We start from the raw sequence: 19,486 nt of genomic DNA, 5'->3' as shown, positions 1-19,486 counted from the left end.
CCAGACATCTGTCAGCCCCTGGCTGGTGCATGGTACCTTGTTGGTCAGCTGGTGTTGTGCGTCTCCCCCCTCCCCACCCCCATCCCAATCCACACAGGATGCGAGTGCTGCAGCTACAGAACCTGGCTCTTTAAATAAAGCTGGAGAGGCTCATTCTTTCAGCTCGGGAGGTCCCTGGTTCAGTCCCCAATGTGGCAGCTGTCACACCTGCACTATCCTCAACGTCTCTGGGCCAGGGCCAGTTCTGTCACACAGCACAGAGAGAAGCTATGGCCATTGCTCTAGGACACACATACAAGAGGAGGGGCTGCACTAAATGCCACAGCAGAAGCTAGAATTAAGACTGAACTCTCTGTGGTTAGACTTCTCACCACCAGGTCTCCAAAAACCTCAGCCTCCTGCCTTCCTTGTGCCCTGGGGTCATATCCACAGAGATCAGCTGATAACCACATACACTGACAGCAAGTAGGTTTCCAGGGCCCCACATGTTTCAGTAGGACGGAGGACCTAGTCCCAGTGCACAGAGGCCCTCGAAAGTCAAACAGGAAGGAAGAGAATGCAGGGAGCAGGGGCTCTAGGGAGCCTACCCCCTCTCCCATCCCTGCAAGCTGCCTGGGCGAGTGCTGAGAATGGAGAAGTCACCCTCCCTGCCCTCAGTGCCGCAGCAGCCGCCAGGGGCATGAGGTGCCATCGCAGGGCAAACCCCACTCAGGATCTGGGTGTGTGGCAGAGTTTGCAGCTGGCCTGGGGTGAGCATGCGGGGCAAGTCAGACGGAGCCCCAGGCAGCAATTGGCATTTCAGACAAGAGCGTCACTCCCCCCTCCCTCAGCAGAGGTGTCCAGGCTCCCAGCACTGAGGACCCCTGGCTCGCAAAAGCTGTGACGCGCCCAGAGGAAAGGCATATGCTCTAGCTACTGACACGGCAGCTGTAGTGGGGCACAGAGGGCAGATGCCACCAGCCAGTGGGAATAGGTATTTGCCTGCCAGGGCAGGAGGCAGATTTGAAAAAGACAGCGAGAGAAGACGTGTAAACCCAGAATGCAGCGTAGTCCCAGGCTGCAGCTATGGCCCCTGGCATCACACGCTGCCACCGATGCTCTGGTAAATAGGGAGGATCTCAGGAGCCCAGGGCAAAGTGCTTCTCCTCCGCAGAGCCAGAAACAGCCTCAAAGACAACGCGCATGAGCTACCAAGTTAAGCAGAATTAAATAAAAGCCAGGGACATTAGCTTCCTTACAGCCTGACAGTATTGACTCCTGCTTGACAGGGTCCAGGTTTGAGTGGCCAGTGCAACAGCGATCAATGCCGTTCAGTGTTCAGCCAGGTTAGTTCCCAGTATCCACAAGATGAACTGCACCAATGCGTGTGTGCGGATTATATAATGTATCACACTGGGCGTATCATTTGGTTGCAAGTGAAACTAGGATTAGTTAACAAACCAGCTCTGACCCCATCTGGCTGAATGGTAGGAGCAAGCCTCCTCCAAGATTTAAACTGGGACATCATGCTTTGGATTTCCGGTCCTGAGACCAGTTGGGATATTTCAAGGTCCGACAAAACCCTCACCCCGTAAAACTGGAAAGGTCACAGAAATGAGACTTTGGACGTTCTGAGGTGCTTCCTAATTCTGGACTGCACTCTCCCAATCAGATTTCCACCCTATAAGCTATTAAACATTTGGGAATTAAAGGATGAAGACGGATTTCTTTTGATGACCTGGCTCTATAGGATTAAGATGATTACGTGATGTGAAACCGAGACAGAAATTAAACCGAAAGACAAGCGCATGATGGACCCTTGCTGGTACACACGCACAGCTCAGAAGCAAGTGTCACAGGAGACCGAAGTGGGGAAAAATCCAAAAAAAGGGACTTTGAGGGAGGCCGAAGTAATATTTTGCTGGAACGGACCCCAATATTAGCCTTTAAGAAAAGGAACATTCACTAACAGGAACCTCCCTTCCCTGACGCAGGGGCGTAGAAAGTTAGGCTGTTTGTGGGCAGTGACTATTTATAAATGAAGAGATATGAGGAGCTGGCCTTAGGAGCAGTGCATGTTGAGAAAGTCCCCCACTGCATTTCTCACGACCCTGGGGCAGAAGGCGCTTTATACTCAAGAGAGTAAAATTCATGAAAAATGTGACTTTTCTACTCCAGATAGAAGTTGGCTGACTTGCGTTAACTCTTCCTGCGCCGAACGGAAGAAAGGGACAATTAGTTTGACACGAAGTTTAATTCGGTTGTTGAGTACTCCTGGTATTTCCCTAACAAGAAAATTGGTGAAGTACAGAGACTATTTCATCTGGAATCTAAGTTCTCAGGCAGGCCAGCTTCAGAAGAGAAGCCTGTTTCCCTTACTCCGTTTTGGCGTTGGTCCCTCCCCCTTTGCAGATGGATGAATTCACAATCTTTTTCCATTCCAGGAAATGTAAGAGACAAATGAAAATATATTTCTATAGACCAGGCTTTTGAATCAGCATTCGCAAGTCTGCAGGAATGCTGGTGATGGTCTGTCCCTTGTTACTACGGCACCTAGCCAGGGCCGGCTCGAGGCACCAGCCCAGCAAGCAGCTGCTCGGCGCGGCCAACAGTGAGGGGTGGCACATCTGAGTCTTCGGTGGTGGCTCCCTCACTCCCTCTCAGAGTGAAGGACCAGCCGCCGAATTGCCGCCGAAGACTGAAGCGGTGGCGGTAGAGCTGCAGATCGCAATCGTGGCTTTTTTTTGTTTTTGTTTTTTCCCTCTCTTTTTGCTGCTTGGAGCGGTAAAAACCCTGAAGCTGGTCCTGCACCTAGCACCCCAGGCATGGGTAGGGGCGGAGCGGGGAATGACTTTGTGCTTGGCATTCGTTGCACAAGATGCTGGTTTAGTGCAATATTTTTACATTGGGATGGGTAAAAATCTGTCTGGGGACTGGTCCTGCTTTGAGCAGGGGGTTGGACTAGATGACCGCCTGAGGTCCCTTCCAACCCTGATATTCTGTGATTCTGTGAATTTAGGCTCCAGTTAAGCACAGATACACAGCAGATATAATGCACTGCCTAGCCCCCATCTCAGGTCCTGCGGGTGCTACAACCAGTGTCAATCTGGTTTCCAGGTAATTCACTTCAATTTGCAAACAAGACCATGAAGAGAGGGGCTTTTGGAAGAAACAGCAGCCTCTGGAGAGGGCCTGGGTGTCCCTGGGATCTGACTGCGTGTACATTTGAGATGACTGAAAAAGGTTTTTCAGAGTCATTTAGAGAGATGTATTTGAAGCTGAAAACCCAGGGCATTGATGATGCACCTGCCAGCTTCTGTCCCTAGCGCAGTGCTAGCTGCAGGATGGGTCCAGAAATAACTCGGGCGGGTCTTGCCCCTTTGCTAGAAAGTTCGGATCAGACTCTGCCAGGGAGACGACTCATTGGAATTTTAGACCCCCCAACCCACGGAGGGCTATGGAGTCTGCTTTGTCACAACCCCACCCCAACCCACCCCCGGGTTAAACCTTGTAACTATGGAACTTTATACTCTCTTTGTGCGACAGCTCTGGCCATGCCTCAGAGCGTTACAACTGGATCATGGAAATTCGAGCTGGAAATAGACAGTCACTCCCATTCCCCAGGGCCCCGTGCAGGCGTGTTCCTTACAGCAGTGTCTTTTTAATGTCCTAAGCTACTGCCACTTTCTTTGCGGGGGGGGGGGGGGAAATGATGACGATGACTCCACAGCCTGGGGAGAAGGGATAGCTCAGTGGTTTGAGCATTGGCCTGCTAAACCCAGGGTTGTGAGTTAAATCCTTCAGGGGGCCATTTGGGGAACTGGGGCAAAAATCTGGTGATTGGTCCTGCTCTGAGCAGGGGGTTGGACTAGATGACCTCCTGAGGTCCCTTCCAACCCTGATATTCTATGATTTTAGCTGGATTTCAGGAGGAGTTTCTCAATTCTCCCATATTGCAACAATGTATCTAGCCAGGCGGCTGGGGGCAGTTCAGTCCCTTCCGGAGAGCAGAGCACCCCCTCCAGTGCCAGAGAGGCTCAGAAAGGTCCTTCCTGCTATAGCTAGAGTAGGGGAGCCCAGCATCAGTTACCACAGGCCAGACACATGGCGTTAACTTCATTGGATGGTTACACTGCATACCCACCCCAGAATCAGAAGCCTGGCGCCTGTTTTACAGTGATGTCATTGCAATGGTCCAGACCGTTACTGGAAAGATTATGACAACCAATCATCAGCCTGGGTCCAGGACATAGCCTGCCTCCCAGGCCCTAGAACACTAGAGAGCTGGTGGGACAGGCCTGGTGTCGAAGGGGTGAAGGAAAGAAGCCAGCAGGAGGCAGGACTGCCTGAGAACCTACCTATTTACACTAGACAGAAAACCTATTCCAGTACCTGCACAGATTTCACCAACTGTGCCAAATGAAGGAAAGTGACAGACTTGCGGGACATGTTTCCCCAGCGAGCCCACATTGCCAACGCTGTGATCATTACAGATGTGTGCTCAGTTATTTCACAATTAGCATCAGTGCTCTTCACTTACTAAAAATGAATTTCCTTTCCCGACTTGCAGTGATTTCAGCAATTCAAGGCTCGGAATCCGTAGGGTAGCATTTTTAACAGGATTAGCGCTGTCCCTGACTCTATAAGCTATATCATCACAAATCATTTCTAAAGGCCCATACACACTTACACGGTGCCCTACACACAGATTAACCACACGCTACAGGCAGCAGATTTCCATAAATTAGATCAAGACAAGAGAACAGTTCAGGTAAGGAAGGGTTGTGGGAACCACAACAGTAAAAAACAACACATAGTAAAAAGTGGCACAGCAGAAACGGCATCAACCACTGCAGCCTCTGAGTGGCCTGGTCCTACACTATATGGTTAGGTCAACACAAGGCAGTTTAAGTCAACCTAGCTGTGCATGTGTCTACACTTACATTTGGCTCCCACAGACGTAAGCGCCCTGCTACGCTGACTTAACATCAGCGCCAAGAGCAGTGGAGAGTCACCGTCAATGTAGTTCGGTCGCCACAGTGATAGCGTAGACATTGCGTTACTTACATTGGCTGTTACTGTCCCACAATGCCCCGCAGTGACCACTCTGGTCACCCTTGTGAACTCCACTGCCCTCCCCATTAAAGCCCTGTGAATTTTTGAAATTCCTTATCTTGGTTGCCTAGTGTGGTGAGCACCTAGCACTTCTCCACCATTGAGCGTAACCGCCCAGCTGACCATGCTAGCTACACGCTGCAGACACGCTCCTGCCAGGAGCGGACGGAAGATATTGGATCTCCTGGGCCTGTGGGGAGAAAAGGCTGTGCAAGTACAGCTCTGACCCAGCCACAGAAACATCTACGAGCAGATTGCTTGGTGGAGGCAGGAGAAGGGCTACAACAGGGGCCCATAGCAGCACTGCATGAAACCCAAGGAGCCACAGCAGGCGTAACAGGAGGCCAACAAATGACGTGGTGCTGAAAGAAGAGGAGGAAGAGGACTTGGGATGACATGTTCCAGGAGATCGTGCTAGCCAATGCTGCATCAGAGAAGGATCACAGGGCCTGGAGGATCATCACTGCAGACAGCCTGGAGAAGGACGGAGTGGAGAGGAATGTGCAGCAGGAGGTGCTCGCGCTTCTCAGACAGCAAACTGAGATGCTGTGGACTCTGGCAGAGTTGCAGGTTCAACAATCCCATGCTCGCCCCCATCTGCAGCCCACTGAGAATTCAATGTTGGGACCTCCCTATACCCCTCTGCCCCCAATATTCCAGGTAGCAGCAGGGGTCAACCCATAACATCAGCCACAGGCATTGTTAACAGGTGCATTGACAATGTTATAGTCCTACATACGCAGCACTCACTACAAGATTCATACCGGGCTGCAAATCAACAGGGCCAGGTAGACCCCCCTGCAGCAACACACACACTACTCTGGCTCAATATTAAAATGGTCCTTCAAAGCCTCCCTGAGCCATATAGCTTCACGCTGAGCTCTTCTAATTGCCCTTGTATCTGGCTGTTCACATTTAGCAGACAGCCACGCCACCTCCACCCCGGGGGAAACGTTTCCCCCCTAGCTTCAGAGATATTATGCAGAACACGGCAGACAGCTATAACCACTGGGATATTTTCTCACTGAAGTCCAAGCTTGTAAGTAAATACCACCAGCAACATGGGTGGTCGGTGACCTCACTGTTGGGGGAGACTAGCCCCTTGCCCCTCCTGTTCAGCTCGCCCTTCCCTTTTGCCCCCCTCGCCTGCAGTAACCCAGAGCACCCTCACCGCGACCCTGGCAGCAGTGGCCAGCTTTGGTGTGCTGGGGGCCAGCCCAGGAGCGCTGAGCAGTTGCGCCCCCAGCCCCGGTGCTCCGGGCGGCTGGGCCATCCCGAGCCCCAGTGCTCCGGGCAGTGTGGCCCCAGCACCAGCTGCCTTAAGTCCCTGCGGGAGCAGGAGGGAGGCCAGCCAGCCCGGGCCAGCCAGGGGAGAGCATTGGGAACCACAGGAGGGGGCCTGGCCTGGGGGCAGAGCATGGGTGTGGCCATGCTAGGCTGTTTGGGGAGGCACAGCCTCCCCCTGCCTCTGATACCTGCCGCCCATGGGCAGCAACCCATCAAATACACAAAGGCACATTCGACTGTCATTCTGCACCTGCTGAACCTGTAATTGAATTGTTCCTTGGTGCTGTCGAAGTGGCCAGTGTACGGCTCCATGAACCACGGGAGCAAGGGATAGGCTGGCTCTCCCACGATCACTATTAGCATTTCAACATTCCCAAAGGCAAGTCACCAGTCAGGAAAGAATGTCCCTGCTTGCAGGTTCCTGAACAGCCTTGTGTCTTAAAGACGCAAGCATCATGCCTGACAAGCTCACATCGATGTCAGTAAAGCGCACTGCACTCTGCACGGATGCAAGCGCTCCCGGTGAGGACATGCACCACCGACACCAGGAGTCTAGTGCGTACATGCACCAACAATGTAATAACTGCAGCAGCTGCATGCTGACGTAACTTAGGTGGACGTACGTTTGTAGTGCGGACATGGCCTCTGTCTGCCTGTGATCGCCAGCAATAAGATATATCCAGGAGCACTCACTGCAAAGCTGCTGTGGGCTCCCCGGGCAGACTAGGGGCTTGTCTATGCTTAAAACACGACAGCAGCTGCAGCGCTTCAATGTATGGTTCCTATGTCAATGCGCTTCCTGTGGCGATGGGCAGGGGTCTTCTGTCACCATACATAATCCCTTGTCCGGCAACATCACACTGTCCACACAGGGACTTAGGACAGCTTCACTACGCCGTGCAGGGCGGTGGCTTTTTCATACCCCTGACTGACATGGTTAAACCATTGCAATTTTCTAGCATAGACCGAGCCTAGAAGGCAGCACATTCTTCCAACTCTAACACACTTGTTTGTGACAGTCGCCTAAGCAGACTGATTTGGAAGACCAAGGCTGCTTTGGCAGCCAAACCCAGAGTCCTTGTCACAGAAAAGCATTTTGATAACTCCGTGACTGGACCTTAGAAATACACCAGCTACAGAGCACACCGAACCCCACACTAAATGAGACAGGACTTAACAGGTTTGATGCAGGAATCCCTGGGTGAATTTCTGTGGCCTGAGCAATACAGGCGGTCAGAGGGGGAGAGGGATAGCTTAGTGGTTTGAACATTGGCCTGCTAAACCCAGGGTTGTGAGCTCAATCCTTGAGGGGGTCATTTGGGGATTGGTCCTGCTTTGAGCAGGGGGTTGGACTAAATGATCTCCTGAGGTCCCTTCCAACCCTGATAATCTATGATTCTAACAGGGCTTGGAATCAATCCATCATTCAGGGAAGGTCTCAAGGACTACTACAGTTAAGGTTTCCTAATGGTTCTCATTCAAACCCTGTTTTCAGTTGCTTGTAACTTTCCAAAACATTGTCCTTTCTGGTTGATATTTCTGGGGCTTGGTTTCTTTCCATAAAGGTGACTTTCTGTTTGGAAAGTTTGAGCAAATCCCATTCAGAGAACAAAGAGGGATGATGCACACTCACTGCTTTGCAAACAAGGGAGACTTACATAAAAAAAAGTTTGACACCCAGCTGGGAGCAGAAAGCTGAACTGGACAGCCTGTGCAGAGGAACGATTGGGAGTGTTTGATGAAAGCTCGGCTCAGTTTGACCCAGGTAGCGGTCAAAAGCCACTGTACTTCTTGTGTGCGGTGCACATGGGTAGAGTGTTTAACCTTCGCCGGGGCAGTGGGTGGTAAGGACAGGCTATGCTGTGCACACGAGTTATGCTCAGTAAGGAAGCAGCTTGGCTAACCAGCCCTTCTCTTACCCCATATATTTTCAGTCCTCCTGCCCAGGCAACTAGAACATCCACAGCTACCTTGAGACCAGCTGTTTAAAACGCCAGACACACCCACTGTCCTGTTTCAGGGCACAAACCCCCCACGCTGCCAGCCTGGGGGCAGGGAGGCGCTGCATTATCCCACCACTGTTGCCCGCACGGGTTTTTGCCCTTAGGCTGAAGCGTCTGGGGCCATGAGACTAGAGGGCGCCCAGGCTGGCCCAGAGCTGCAGTGTCTAGGGCTGGCTCCTCCGGGCACAAACCCCGCTCCCCACAGCAGCAGGGCCAGGAGGACCTGCCCGGGGGGCCCGGGTCCCTACGCGGCTGGCTCGGAGCCTGGGGAAGCGCCTCCTGCCGCCCCCGGGGAGAGGCTGCGCTCAGCGCCAGGGGCTGGAAACTGGTGCAACGGGTCGGTTCTGCCCGGGCCGATGCGGGGGCTGGTGGGTGGGGAGCGGTGACCCCAGCCCGGAGCGGGGCGGCGGCCGCAGCCAGCCCGTGCACGGAGGGGGCAGAAGCGCCGGGCCGATTGCCAGGCTCCGGGCGCTGCACCGAGACACCCCCGGAGGCGCGGAGCCCCCCGATCTGGGGGCCGGCGGCTGAGTCCCGCTCGCCCGCCCGCGCCCCGCACCTGCTCCTCTCCCCCTCCGCCGCCCGGGTCTGCTCCGGTCCCTGCCCCGGGGCACAGTCCAGGCACCCCCGCCCCGGGCTCTCCCCACTACGCCCCCGTGCCCGGCCCGGCTCACTCACCCAGCAGCGCGGCCAGCCCCAGGGCCAGCGGCAGCGGCTCCATCCCGCCGGCTCCCAGCACAGGCGGCTGCAGCGCCGCGCTCATCCCGCAGCAGAGCCGAGCGGGGCAGGTGCCGGAGCGCAGCCCCGGGTGGGAGGAGGAGTCGGGGGAGGGGCCCGTTGCCCAGGTGGGGCGGCCCCAGCAGGTGGTGGGCGGGGCGGGGCAAGCCGATCAGGTGGGAGGGGCGGCTCCCCAGGCGCGGGCGGGGAGGGGTTGATCCGGTGTCCCGAGAGAGTGGGGGGAAGCGCTGATCCCGGCGCTGGAAGGGTTGGTCCGGTGTCCCGGGAGAGCCGATGGGGCGGGGGGAGCGCTGATCCCGGCGCCGGAGGGGTTGGTCCGGTGTCCCGGGAGAGCCTATGGGGCGGGGAGCGCTGATCCCGGCGCGGGAGGGGTTGGTCCGGTGTCCCGGGAGAGCCTATGGGGCGGGGGGAGCGCTGATCCCGGCGCCGGAGGGGTTGGTCCGGTGTCCCGGGAGAGCCTATGGGGCGGGGGGAGCGCTGATCCCGGTGCCGGAGGGGTTGGTCCGGTATCCCGGGAGAGCCGATGGGGCGGGGAGCGCTGATCCCGGCGCCGGAGGGGTTGGTCCGGTGTCCCGGGAGAACCTATGGGGCGGGGAGCGCTGATCCCGGCGCCGGAGGGGTTGCTCCAGTGTCACGGGAGAGCCTATGGGGCGGGGGGAACGCTGATCCCGGCGCGGGAGGGGTTGGTCCGGTGTCCCGGGAGAGCCGATGGGGCGGGAGGAGCGCTGATCCCGGCGCGGGAGGGGTTGGTCCGGTGTCCCGGGAGAGCCTATGGGGCGGGGAGCGCTGATCCCGGCGCCGGAGGGGTTGGTCCGGTGTCCCGGGAGAGCCTATGGGGCGGGGGGAGCGCTGATCCCGGTGCCGGAGGGGTTGGTCCGGTGTCCCGGGAGAGCCTATGGGGCGGGGAGCGCTGATCCCGGCGCCGGAGGGAGTTCTCCGCTCTGGCACTGCCCAGGCAGCAGTGGCCAGGAGCCGGAGCCTGCTCGATAAGCTCCTGGCTTTGCCCCATGGGGCTGCTGGCTGCCACCCCCTGCCCCCCATCTGACACAAGGCTGAGGGGAAGCCCCAGGGCTAGGTCTCCGATCAAGCCGGGCTCTATTCCCCTCTGTGGCCCTGGGCCAGTCCCTGGCTCCTGACATCACTAGGTCCAGCTGCAAAATGCAGAGAACAACTTTCCACCCACCCTCCCCACTTCCTTGGGGAGCTCTCCAGGGCAGAGGGGTCTTAGTGTGGGTGCACGGCCTGGCACACTGACTCCCTGCTAAGCCCTCAGCACCGCTGGCCCTAATAATGTACCTGCTGCAGGATGCTGGCTATAAGGTAACCCCCTCAGCCCCAGCCACAGTGGCTCAGGGGCTTGGCTTCCCCATGCTGGCTGATAGCTGCTCTTCTAGGGAAAGCCTGCCCCACAGAATACAACCCCGGGCAGCAGGGGTACAGCAAGGAGCTGGGGCTGGCAGGCCTGTGCTTTGTTACTTACAGGAGTGGGAGGGGGTGTGTGTGAAACATTAACTCCCCTCCCCCCCCCCACCACAACTGTCCCTTCTTTTTCACCCACATCAGCTGCCCCTAGCCCTTTGCCATCCCAAATGGTCAAGCCTCTCCCTGTCCCTATCTGGAGAAGAGCATTTTACTCCCCACTAGCTGTCCTAGGCCCTGGTCCTGCCACAAACACCTCGTGAGATCTCACTGTAGGATCAGTCTCAATAGTCAGTAGCCTTCAGGCGCTGGCAGATCAAGGGTTCTTGAGCCTACTGGCCTTGTACCGGCAGAGGGACTTCACCTGGAACAGCATGCACAGTTCTGGTCACCCATGTTCAAGAAAGAGGAATCCAAGCTGGAACAGGTGCAAAGAAGGGCTGCCAGGAGGCACTGAGGAATGGAGACATCGCGTTGTGAAGGGGTGTTTCATGGAAGATTGGATCCTGGTTCCCGTGAAGCCAGCCAGCTCTGCCACATACTGAACTTTGGGGCAAAACCTCTTTTTTAAGCTAGGAAAAGGAACTGTTAAAATGTGAACTAGGATGGAGGCTTATTATGATTTTGTTTTGTATTGTAGCCACTTGTTTCTATTACACACTTGTCTCCTTCCTTCAAGGTTTTTAAGGCCTGGCCTGACAAAGCCCTGACTGGGATGATTCAGTTGGTATTGGTCCTGCTTTGAGCAGGGGGTTGGATTAGATGACCTCCTGAGGTCCCTTCAAACCCTGATGTTCTATGATTCTAGTGGAATCTCTGTCTTTCCTTAACTAACCCTCCATTTGTTTCATTACAAGTGCTGTGTGTTATACAGGAGCACGCTGGAGGCAGGGGGTAACAAGATGACTCTCAGTCCTGGGCAAACAACCTAGGTAGTTTTAAGATGGTGCTTGGTAAATTTAGGAAGAGAACTGTGTGACGGGGCTGGACTTGAGGAGCCAGGAGATCCATTCCAGTCTTATGTTCCTGAGGGGGAGGCTTCCACAAAGGGCTCCAATGTTTGCCCATCCCACCTGGAGTTGCTGTGCATATGATTTCTCCTTAGTGACTGACACAGAGTGTAGGAGCTCCAAGGTGTGAGCAGCTCTCTTCACACCAGCCTTGTATTTGCATCTCATTTGCAGACCCGCTGCTTGGAGCTGTGTTCTCAGTCTGGCAAGTTTTACTCTAAATTAAAAACAAAACAAAAACCACCCTGAGTAAACTTAACAGCACAGAGAAGGGGAAACAGCTAGACAGAACAAAGCTTCGTGCTTCTGCAATGCCTTCACGCAGGACCTATGAGCACTTCAGAGTCTGGCACAGCTCCCCCTTAACACTGACCTACCCAGCACATGCAGATCTGCCTATCTCATAAACACCAAACTTTAGCATGAAAAAGCAAAATCAAGTCCCTGATCCCCAGTGGAGACGTTACACATTCTGCATCTATGTAACTCCTTCAGCTGCAGCCAAAGCAGAAACATGCCTTGATCCAGAAGTTACAATTCAGTGATCTCAACTGCGTGGAGCGGAGTTGTAGCCATGTTGGTCCCCGGATATTAGAAAGACAAGGTGGATGAGGTAATATCTTTTACTGAACCCACTTCTGTTGGTGAGAGAGAAGTTTTCAAACTCCACAGAGCCCTTCTTCAAGGCTGGGACAGGTACTCCAAACTGCAAGGTGGATCAGATTCTCTTATGACTGCAGAGATATTAACAGGCCCCTCTGCCTTGAATGATCCCTTACAATAGGTGCTACCTTATGCTAAATGATCTGTTCCACCCTGAAGAAGAGCTCTGTGTAGTTCGAAAGCCTCTCTCTCACCAACAGAAGTTGGTCCAGTAAAAGATGTCACCTCCCCCACCTTGTCTCCCTAATGAGCTGAACTGGTATGTCCACATACCTCTCCCAGCTATCGTTTCAGGCTGCCTCAGACTCCAGCACTGGTTACACTCAATCACACCAGTTACTGTATAGACACACGAGGATTAGAAGTGCACTTTAAAAAAAAAATGAAATGGTAGATTCTGTGGCAAGTTCCAGGCTGTGGAATCATGGAAAATGGGAGCTCCAGATGCAGGCAGGCTTCCTTCCTCTCCCCCACCCACTGCATTTTTCTTTATATCACCAGCAATGGTGAGCAGTGCAGCATGATCCCACTCAGCTCTCTGGGTTGCTCCTTCCCAGGTGGTCTCCTTTGGGGCCTGATCCTGCACTTGGATTTGATTTCAGTCAGACTCCACACAGGCCCAAAGGTTTGCAAGTGTGGATTCAATACCGGGAGCGGGACCTGCCTTCCTGTCTTTGCAGGAACCGCGCAGGCTGGACGCAGTGGGCAGAGCTTTGCAGTCAGTGGTTCATCTTGCCCCGTAAGATGGGGCAGGGGTTATGGCGATAAGCACATTCTTGCACCATGCTTCCCCCTCTCAGCAATAATCAGCAGCATCATTGGCAGGAAATCCATCTGCTGGCCCTTCCTAGCAACTGACACAGAATCCGGAGTCCTGAAGCCACTTCTGTCATCCACCCCTCCAAGGACCCCTCTGACTCTGATCGTGAAGGGAGGGGGGGGACCTGTATCCCTTCCACCTTAGGCTCCCTGTGATGTTATTGACATGAACTGGGATCGTATAGATCATTGTTGCAACCAAAGTCCTGTAGTGGCAAAAAAATCTTGTATTCGGAGGTCAAATAGGGTGTCTAAGACAAGGCAATGGGTTGCTGGTTATGGTTATGCTATCTGTACGTGTATCATTTTTGTAGTTGAAGTTATGAATATCAGTTCTACACTGTCTGTATTGCAAACTTCTGCTATGCTATGGGTGACACCCCAGAGCAGTTGGCGTCAGCTCTGCCTAGCCTGCCTGATGGCCCATTAAGGACCATCAGCTACACAATTGACCCATGGAGAGAAGGCAGATCCGCCTTGTAACTCAGCAAAGTATGCAGGGACTTGCCCATGTGACTCGAGACTCCATTTTGCTGTAATTTTCCACACTAAGGGCTTGTCTACATCACAAAGTTGCAGCGCTGGTGAGGGGGTTACAGCGCTGCAACTTAGGAGGTGTACACATCTGCAGGGCATCACCAGCGCTGCAACTCCCTGTTTGCAGCGCTGGCCGTACTCCCGTTTTGTCTCGGGTGTAGAGGATCCAGCGCTGGTAATCAAGTGTAGACACTTACCAGCGCTTTTCTTGACCTCCGTGGAATAAGCAGGTATCCCAGCATACCCGAGGAAGCCTCTGGTAATCAAGCAGGTCTCCTTCCCCGGTTTGCTCTCGCGTTCCCCGAACCCCCGTGCAAGCAGGTCTCCTTCCCTGCGGTTTGCAGGGGGGTTCAGGGAACGCGAGAGCAAACCGCGGCGAAGCTGGTTTCCTTTCCCGGTTTGCTCTCTCGTCCCGGAACCCCCCTTGAAGCCGCCCAACAGCGCTGCAGTGTGGCCACATCTAACACCACTTGCAGCGCTGGTTGCTGTAAGTGTGGCCACTCTGCAGCCCTGGCCCTATACAGCTGTACTAATACAGCTGTAACAACCAGCGCTGCAAAATTGTAGATGTAGACATACCCTAAGAACAAAGAGGTGTTCTTACACCTGGAAAAGACTATAAAAGGCTGATGCCTCATCTCCATCTTGTCTTCAATCCTGCTTCTTACCTCTAGAGGGACTTTGCTACAAACAGAAGCTCTATACAGAGGACTTATGACCCATCCCAGCTGGGGATGTACTCTAGAGACTTGATTGGAACCTGCAGTTTATTCTATCATTGCTACAAGCCTGAACCAAGAACTTTGCCATTACTGTATGTAATTGATTCCATTTAACCAATTCTAGCTCTCATCTATATCTTTTCCCCTTTATTCATAAACCTTTAGATTCTAAAAGACTGGTAAGAGTGTGATTTGTGGATAAGATCTGATTTGTATATTGACCTGGGTCTGGGGCTTGGTCCTTTTATTAGGTTATTGGTTTTCATAACCATTTGTCCCCATAACGAGTGGCATTGATGGTGATACTGGGAAACTTGAGTGTCTAAGGGAATTATTGTGTGACTTGTGGTTAGCCAGTGGGGCAAAACCACAGCTCTCTCTGGCTGGCTGGTTTGGTTTGCCTTAAAGGTGGAAAAACTCCAGCCTTGAGCTGTAATGGCCCTTTTTTAAGCAATTTGTCCTGAACTGGAACTCTGCGTTGGGTCTCGCCAGAACCAGCATCATTACACTCCCCCAGCCCTGGCCTGATGGCAACTCAGCACTCCTCTGTCCAGGGTCCTTGACTGAGACCCTGTCCACACAGGGGACTTAGCTGGTTGGTGTACAATACCATGTACAGGGGATAGCTGTGCCCTCTTTCAATTTCCATCTATGTACTTATGTTTAAGGCTATGTTTTAGTCACAGGTATTTTTAATAAAAGTCATGAACAGGTCATGGGCAGTAAACAAAAATTCATGGCCTGTGCCCCGTGCATGACTTTTACTATATACCCCTAACTAGAACTTGAGCTGGGGGTGGTCCAGGACCCCTGCTGATGCTGGGAGGGAGGGTTAGTGGGACTGACAGACTCCCTGAAAATCCCAGGGGGAGGGGCAGCAAGGGGGGCTCCACCCACTGCTCCCACCACAGGAGCCCGCTCCGCAGCTCCCATTGGTCAGGAGCACAGCCCATGGGAGCTGTGGGGGCAGTGCTTGTGGTTGCTAGCAGTGCACAGAGACCCCTGGCCCCTCCACTGGAGCTGCAGGGACATACCGATGGAGACAGGGAGCCCCCTCCCCAGGTAAGTGCTACCCCGCACACTAACCCCCTGCCCCAGCCCTGAGCGCCCTCCCACACCCAAACTGCTGCTGCCCAGGAGCTGCCCAGCTCAGGCAGCCGGAGCCAGCCGCACTAGAAGTCAGGAATGTCAGGGAAAGTCATGGAATGCGTGAATTCCATCACCTCCATGACAGACATGCAGCCTTACTCGTGATAAACACAGCCCTCCAAGGTATTACACTGTGTGCACACAGGCATTTTTCACACCAACTAACTAGAATGAGTGTGGACAATGCTCCTGTGTTGACAAGACCTGAAATGGACAGGGATTGCAGCTTCCAAAGAGACACTGCCTTTCAGCACCTCTCCTAAAGGCTGCAGGGCTCTCTTCGGGGATGTCTATGCAAAGTTATCCAGAGAAAAGGAATCTTAACAAAAAACAGACAATAGAATTAAAAAAAAAAACCCTCCCCCGTTTGCTTAATGTACCCAAGACAGCAGGGGATGGAACTTGGGACCTTTGGATCTTTAAGTGGGAATTTCTGCTTCCTGAGCGGAGACCCAGCCCCTGTGGCTCACACCCACTCTCAGGCCTGGGCTACACTAGCGGGGGGGTTCGAACTAAGATACTTCGACTTCGCGTAGCTGAAGTTGCGTATCTTAGTTCGACTTACCTGGCTGTCCTCGTGGAGGCGAGTCGACTGCTGGGGCTCCCCCATTGACTCCACTTACGCCTCCTTACCGAGGTGGAGTATGGGCGTCGATTAGCGGCTCGATTTATCGCACCCAGACGAGACACGATGAAATCAATCCCTGATACATTGAACACTACCCACCGATCCGTAGACGTACCCTCAGGCTGAGTGGTTTAGCCATGGGAGGGGGATAGAGCCACACTGTGGAAACCTGGGTTATATTAACATATGTAGATTTACGCATCTCAGACTAAACTAGCGAAGGTGCTCTCAGCCGAACTACAGAGGAAAAAGGACATTTCTCTGACCGCTCTGGGAGTCTCCCTCACTGTCCAGATACTAACTGCCCCAAGCCATGTTTTGCCAAGAAATACGACTGGGGGCAGACCCCTCCTCTATCACTATCAGAGTTGAACTCCCACCTCCAGAGCACATTTCCTAGTTCGAGATGAGCAGCCCCAGGTGGGAGAAGAATTTTGTTCCTGCCCCATTTCACAGAGGTATCATCCACCTGTGCCCGGAGCTAGCAAAAGGCCTAGGCACGAATGGCTGCATTTCACCCCATGTGAACTGGTCTAGGGAACTCTCTAAAAGTAATCGCTTTGCAGCTTCTCTACCACGGAGAGAATGAATATGCCCCAAATAAATTACTAGTTAGGAAAATAAACCTCCAGATAAACATGGGCAATGTTAGCTTGCTGCTTAATCAGATTAGGACTGCAGAGTAACAACTTGAACATGTTCTTAAATCAAATCAGGACTCAGCCAAAGCTCTAAATATGAACAAACTGATTAGATTTGTGTGGGGGGCCCAGCAGTAGATTAAACTATTTTATACCTGCGGAGAAATCTATTTCCTATCTTCTTGCACCATCCGTGTCCCTGGCCCCAGTTAGTCAGAGATCATTCCAGCTGAACCAGAGAACCCAGGGGAAGGTGGAGTCAGACAGCCCACCCTGGTCTGAGCAATTTCAGGTCACACCCCGTCCCCTTTCTGCATGGCCAACTAACACAACGCACTGCAGCTTTACGCCAGACATCACGGGCACTGTCCACTTTCCCGCCTTCATGGCCCTGGGCCTTCCTTCAGTAGGAGGCACGATGCTCCCCCGTCAGTACCTGGATTGGTTTGATAAATGCCTGGGCAATGGAAAAAGCTGGGTACTCGAGTGTTCTACTGAGATGGGGTGTTTGGGCACACCCTGGAAGGGACCCCACCTCAGCACTGTTCACAGGAAGTGGCTCCACCAAGCCAGCTGCTGGCCTGGGTTTTCATCTGGAACTCAGGGAGGCACTGCCAGCTGGGAGGGATTTAGTGCAGCTGAGGGTATTTAAGATCCAACACCCTGAAGAAGGGAGCCCTGCCAAGGGAGCTGTACACCCCGGGGCTGTAGCAGGAGCATCAAGGCACCGGAGCAGCTACTCTGGGGAGAGCTGGATGGAGAGCACAGGCAGCTGCTAGGACAGATATGTATGTGTGCAGGCGCCAGGGTGGGAGGTGGGAAATGGGAACCAAACTTCCTTAAAGCCAGAGGCTTTTCCCCAATTTGTGTGATTTACACCCGCACTGCTAGTGACCGTTCAAACCAGAGCCTCTGCTGACCTCGCTGTTCCACACTGGCCCTGTGATAACTATGTATAAAACACACCAGATATCCTGGAATATTTGAAACAGACAGACAAACTCCCACTCCGTTCGGTGTCAGGCTCCGCACAGGACATGAGAACTAGTGCGGCGCTAGCTGGACGCTGCCACACGTTGCTTGAATTAAAGGGTGGGCTTTACTGGTTGCCATCTCACTAGAGGAGTGCATGATGCCACCCACGCTGCTGTTCTCAAGTGAGGTTCTCAAGTGAGCGGCACAGGGCAGGAGTCCGGTCTGGTATGCGGATGTGAATCCAGATTGACTCCTGAAGTCAAAGGATTTATTCTGGTGCAGCTCAGACAGGGCTCTGGCCCAACATAAGCCTGCAGCACAGCTGGGTGCTTGTTTAAACCAGGAGATAGGCACTGGCGCCCCTAAGCATTGTGAGCAGCAGAGATCATTCTTTGCAGCAGGGCGCCCTCTGCTGGAGCCAGCACAAATCATGCAGGATCCAGTCCTGCAAAGTGCCGGCTGCCTACAGCTTCCAGGAGCAGAGGTTGCCCGGCAGAGGCCCTGAGCACCTCCCAGGTCCAGTAGAAAACCTTGTATAGTGATGAGCTGGAAGAGAGTGGGTGAGTTTAAAGCTGGGTTGGGACTAACTTGAACAACTTATCTCCTATCAGCTGTTTTCCTTGCTACACTCATCTCTTCTGACTCCTTGGCTTGTGAGGTTTCACCACCTAGACACACTCGGTGGGGCAAACACAGTGGTGATACGTGACAGGATGTAAGTGGTCAGGAGTCTGTTAGTGTAACTCACGCCTTCTTTGGCATCCCACTGTGCAAGTGACACCAGCCTAGACTCATTTCTGAACTTGGCCCTGTAACTGCAATGTTACTTTCCGCACGTCCCCAGCGAATCCATCCTAGATCACACCCCCAACAAGGGAACATGTTTCAAAAGGACGCTGCAAAAATGAACACTTCTATCTAGTCAAAGCCTCATGGAGAGCCAAACATGTAACTGACCTACTGATCTTCCTGGGTGGTGGACTCAGCATTTTATGCAACTCACCATTTCTGTGGAAGCACATTTGGTCCTCTCACATGCCTTACCCTTCTGTTTATTTAATGATTGCTAATACTTGGTTTCCATGCTGTAAAGCATTATCCACCGAGACCCATGAATTCTTTAGTAATTAAAATATGTAGAATCCAGGATTCTAGGAGCTAGAGGTAGGAAGCTGTGAGGGACAGAAAGGAGAATGCAGACAGAGGGTCAAAGAATGGAGGCGGAAAGGTGGAAATAGAGTAGAAAGGGGAAATGATGGAGAAGTAGGAAAAGTGACTAGTAAAAGGAGGACAGGAAATATAGGGGGAAGTGGAAGAAGAGAAAGGGAATTTTTAACATGGGAAATGTAGAAATGGCAATATCCTGACATAGTGTTCATAGAATCGAATCCACCTATGGTTGGATGGAAGTCTCTGGCCTGTGTGGTGCAGGTCAGACTAAATGATCATTGTGATCATGTCCGGCCTTAAAAATCTAGATTCATGGCTTAGAAGGTCAGAAGAGACCACTGGGATTCATCTAGTCTGATCTCCTCTAAAACACAGGCCAAAGGATGTCCCTTGATTGATTGTTTGAACGAGAGCAGATCATTTAGGGAAAAAAACAACCAGCCTTGATTTTAAAATTGCCAGGGATGGAGAATCCACCCCAGTCTTTGGTGAGTTGTTCCAATGGCTAAATTACCCTCACTATTAAAAACATGCACCTTATTTGCAGGCTTCAACCTCCAGCCACACGATCTTGGTATAACTTTATCTGCTAGTTTGAAGAACCTATTATCAAATATCTGTTACCCATGTAGAT

The 19,486-nt window shown here is 53.1% G+C and overlaps 1 protein-coding gene across 1 annotated transcript in view; it reads right to left on the bottom strand.

The window, feature by feature from the left end:
• ESAM (endothelial cell adhesion molecule) overlaps positions 1 to 9,153 on the bottom strand; it is a 93,749-nt gene extending 84,596 nt beyond the window's left edge. The window contains exon 1 of the mRNA XM_030538218.1: positions 9,060 to 9,153. Within this exon, the coding sequence (XP_030394078.1) occupies positions 9,060 to 9,144 (85 nt within the window). The 5' untranslated portion in view covers positions 9,145 to 9,153. The remainder of the gene's footprint in view (positions 1 to 9,059) is intronic.
• Between the last annotated feature and the right edge of the window lie 10,333 nt (positions 9,154 to 19,486).

Source organism: Gopherus evgoodei, chromosome 19, assembly GCF_007399415.2.
Source record: "Gopherus evgoodei ecotype Sinaloan lineage chromosome 19, rGopEvg1_v1.p, whole genome shotgun sequence".
Taxonomy (NCBI): Eukaryota; Metazoa; Chordata; order Testudines; family Testudinidae; genus Gopherus; species Gopherus evgoodei.
The sequence above is the reverse complement of the archived record's forward strand: the minus strand, read 5'-3'. Positions and strand labels throughout refer to the sequence as shown.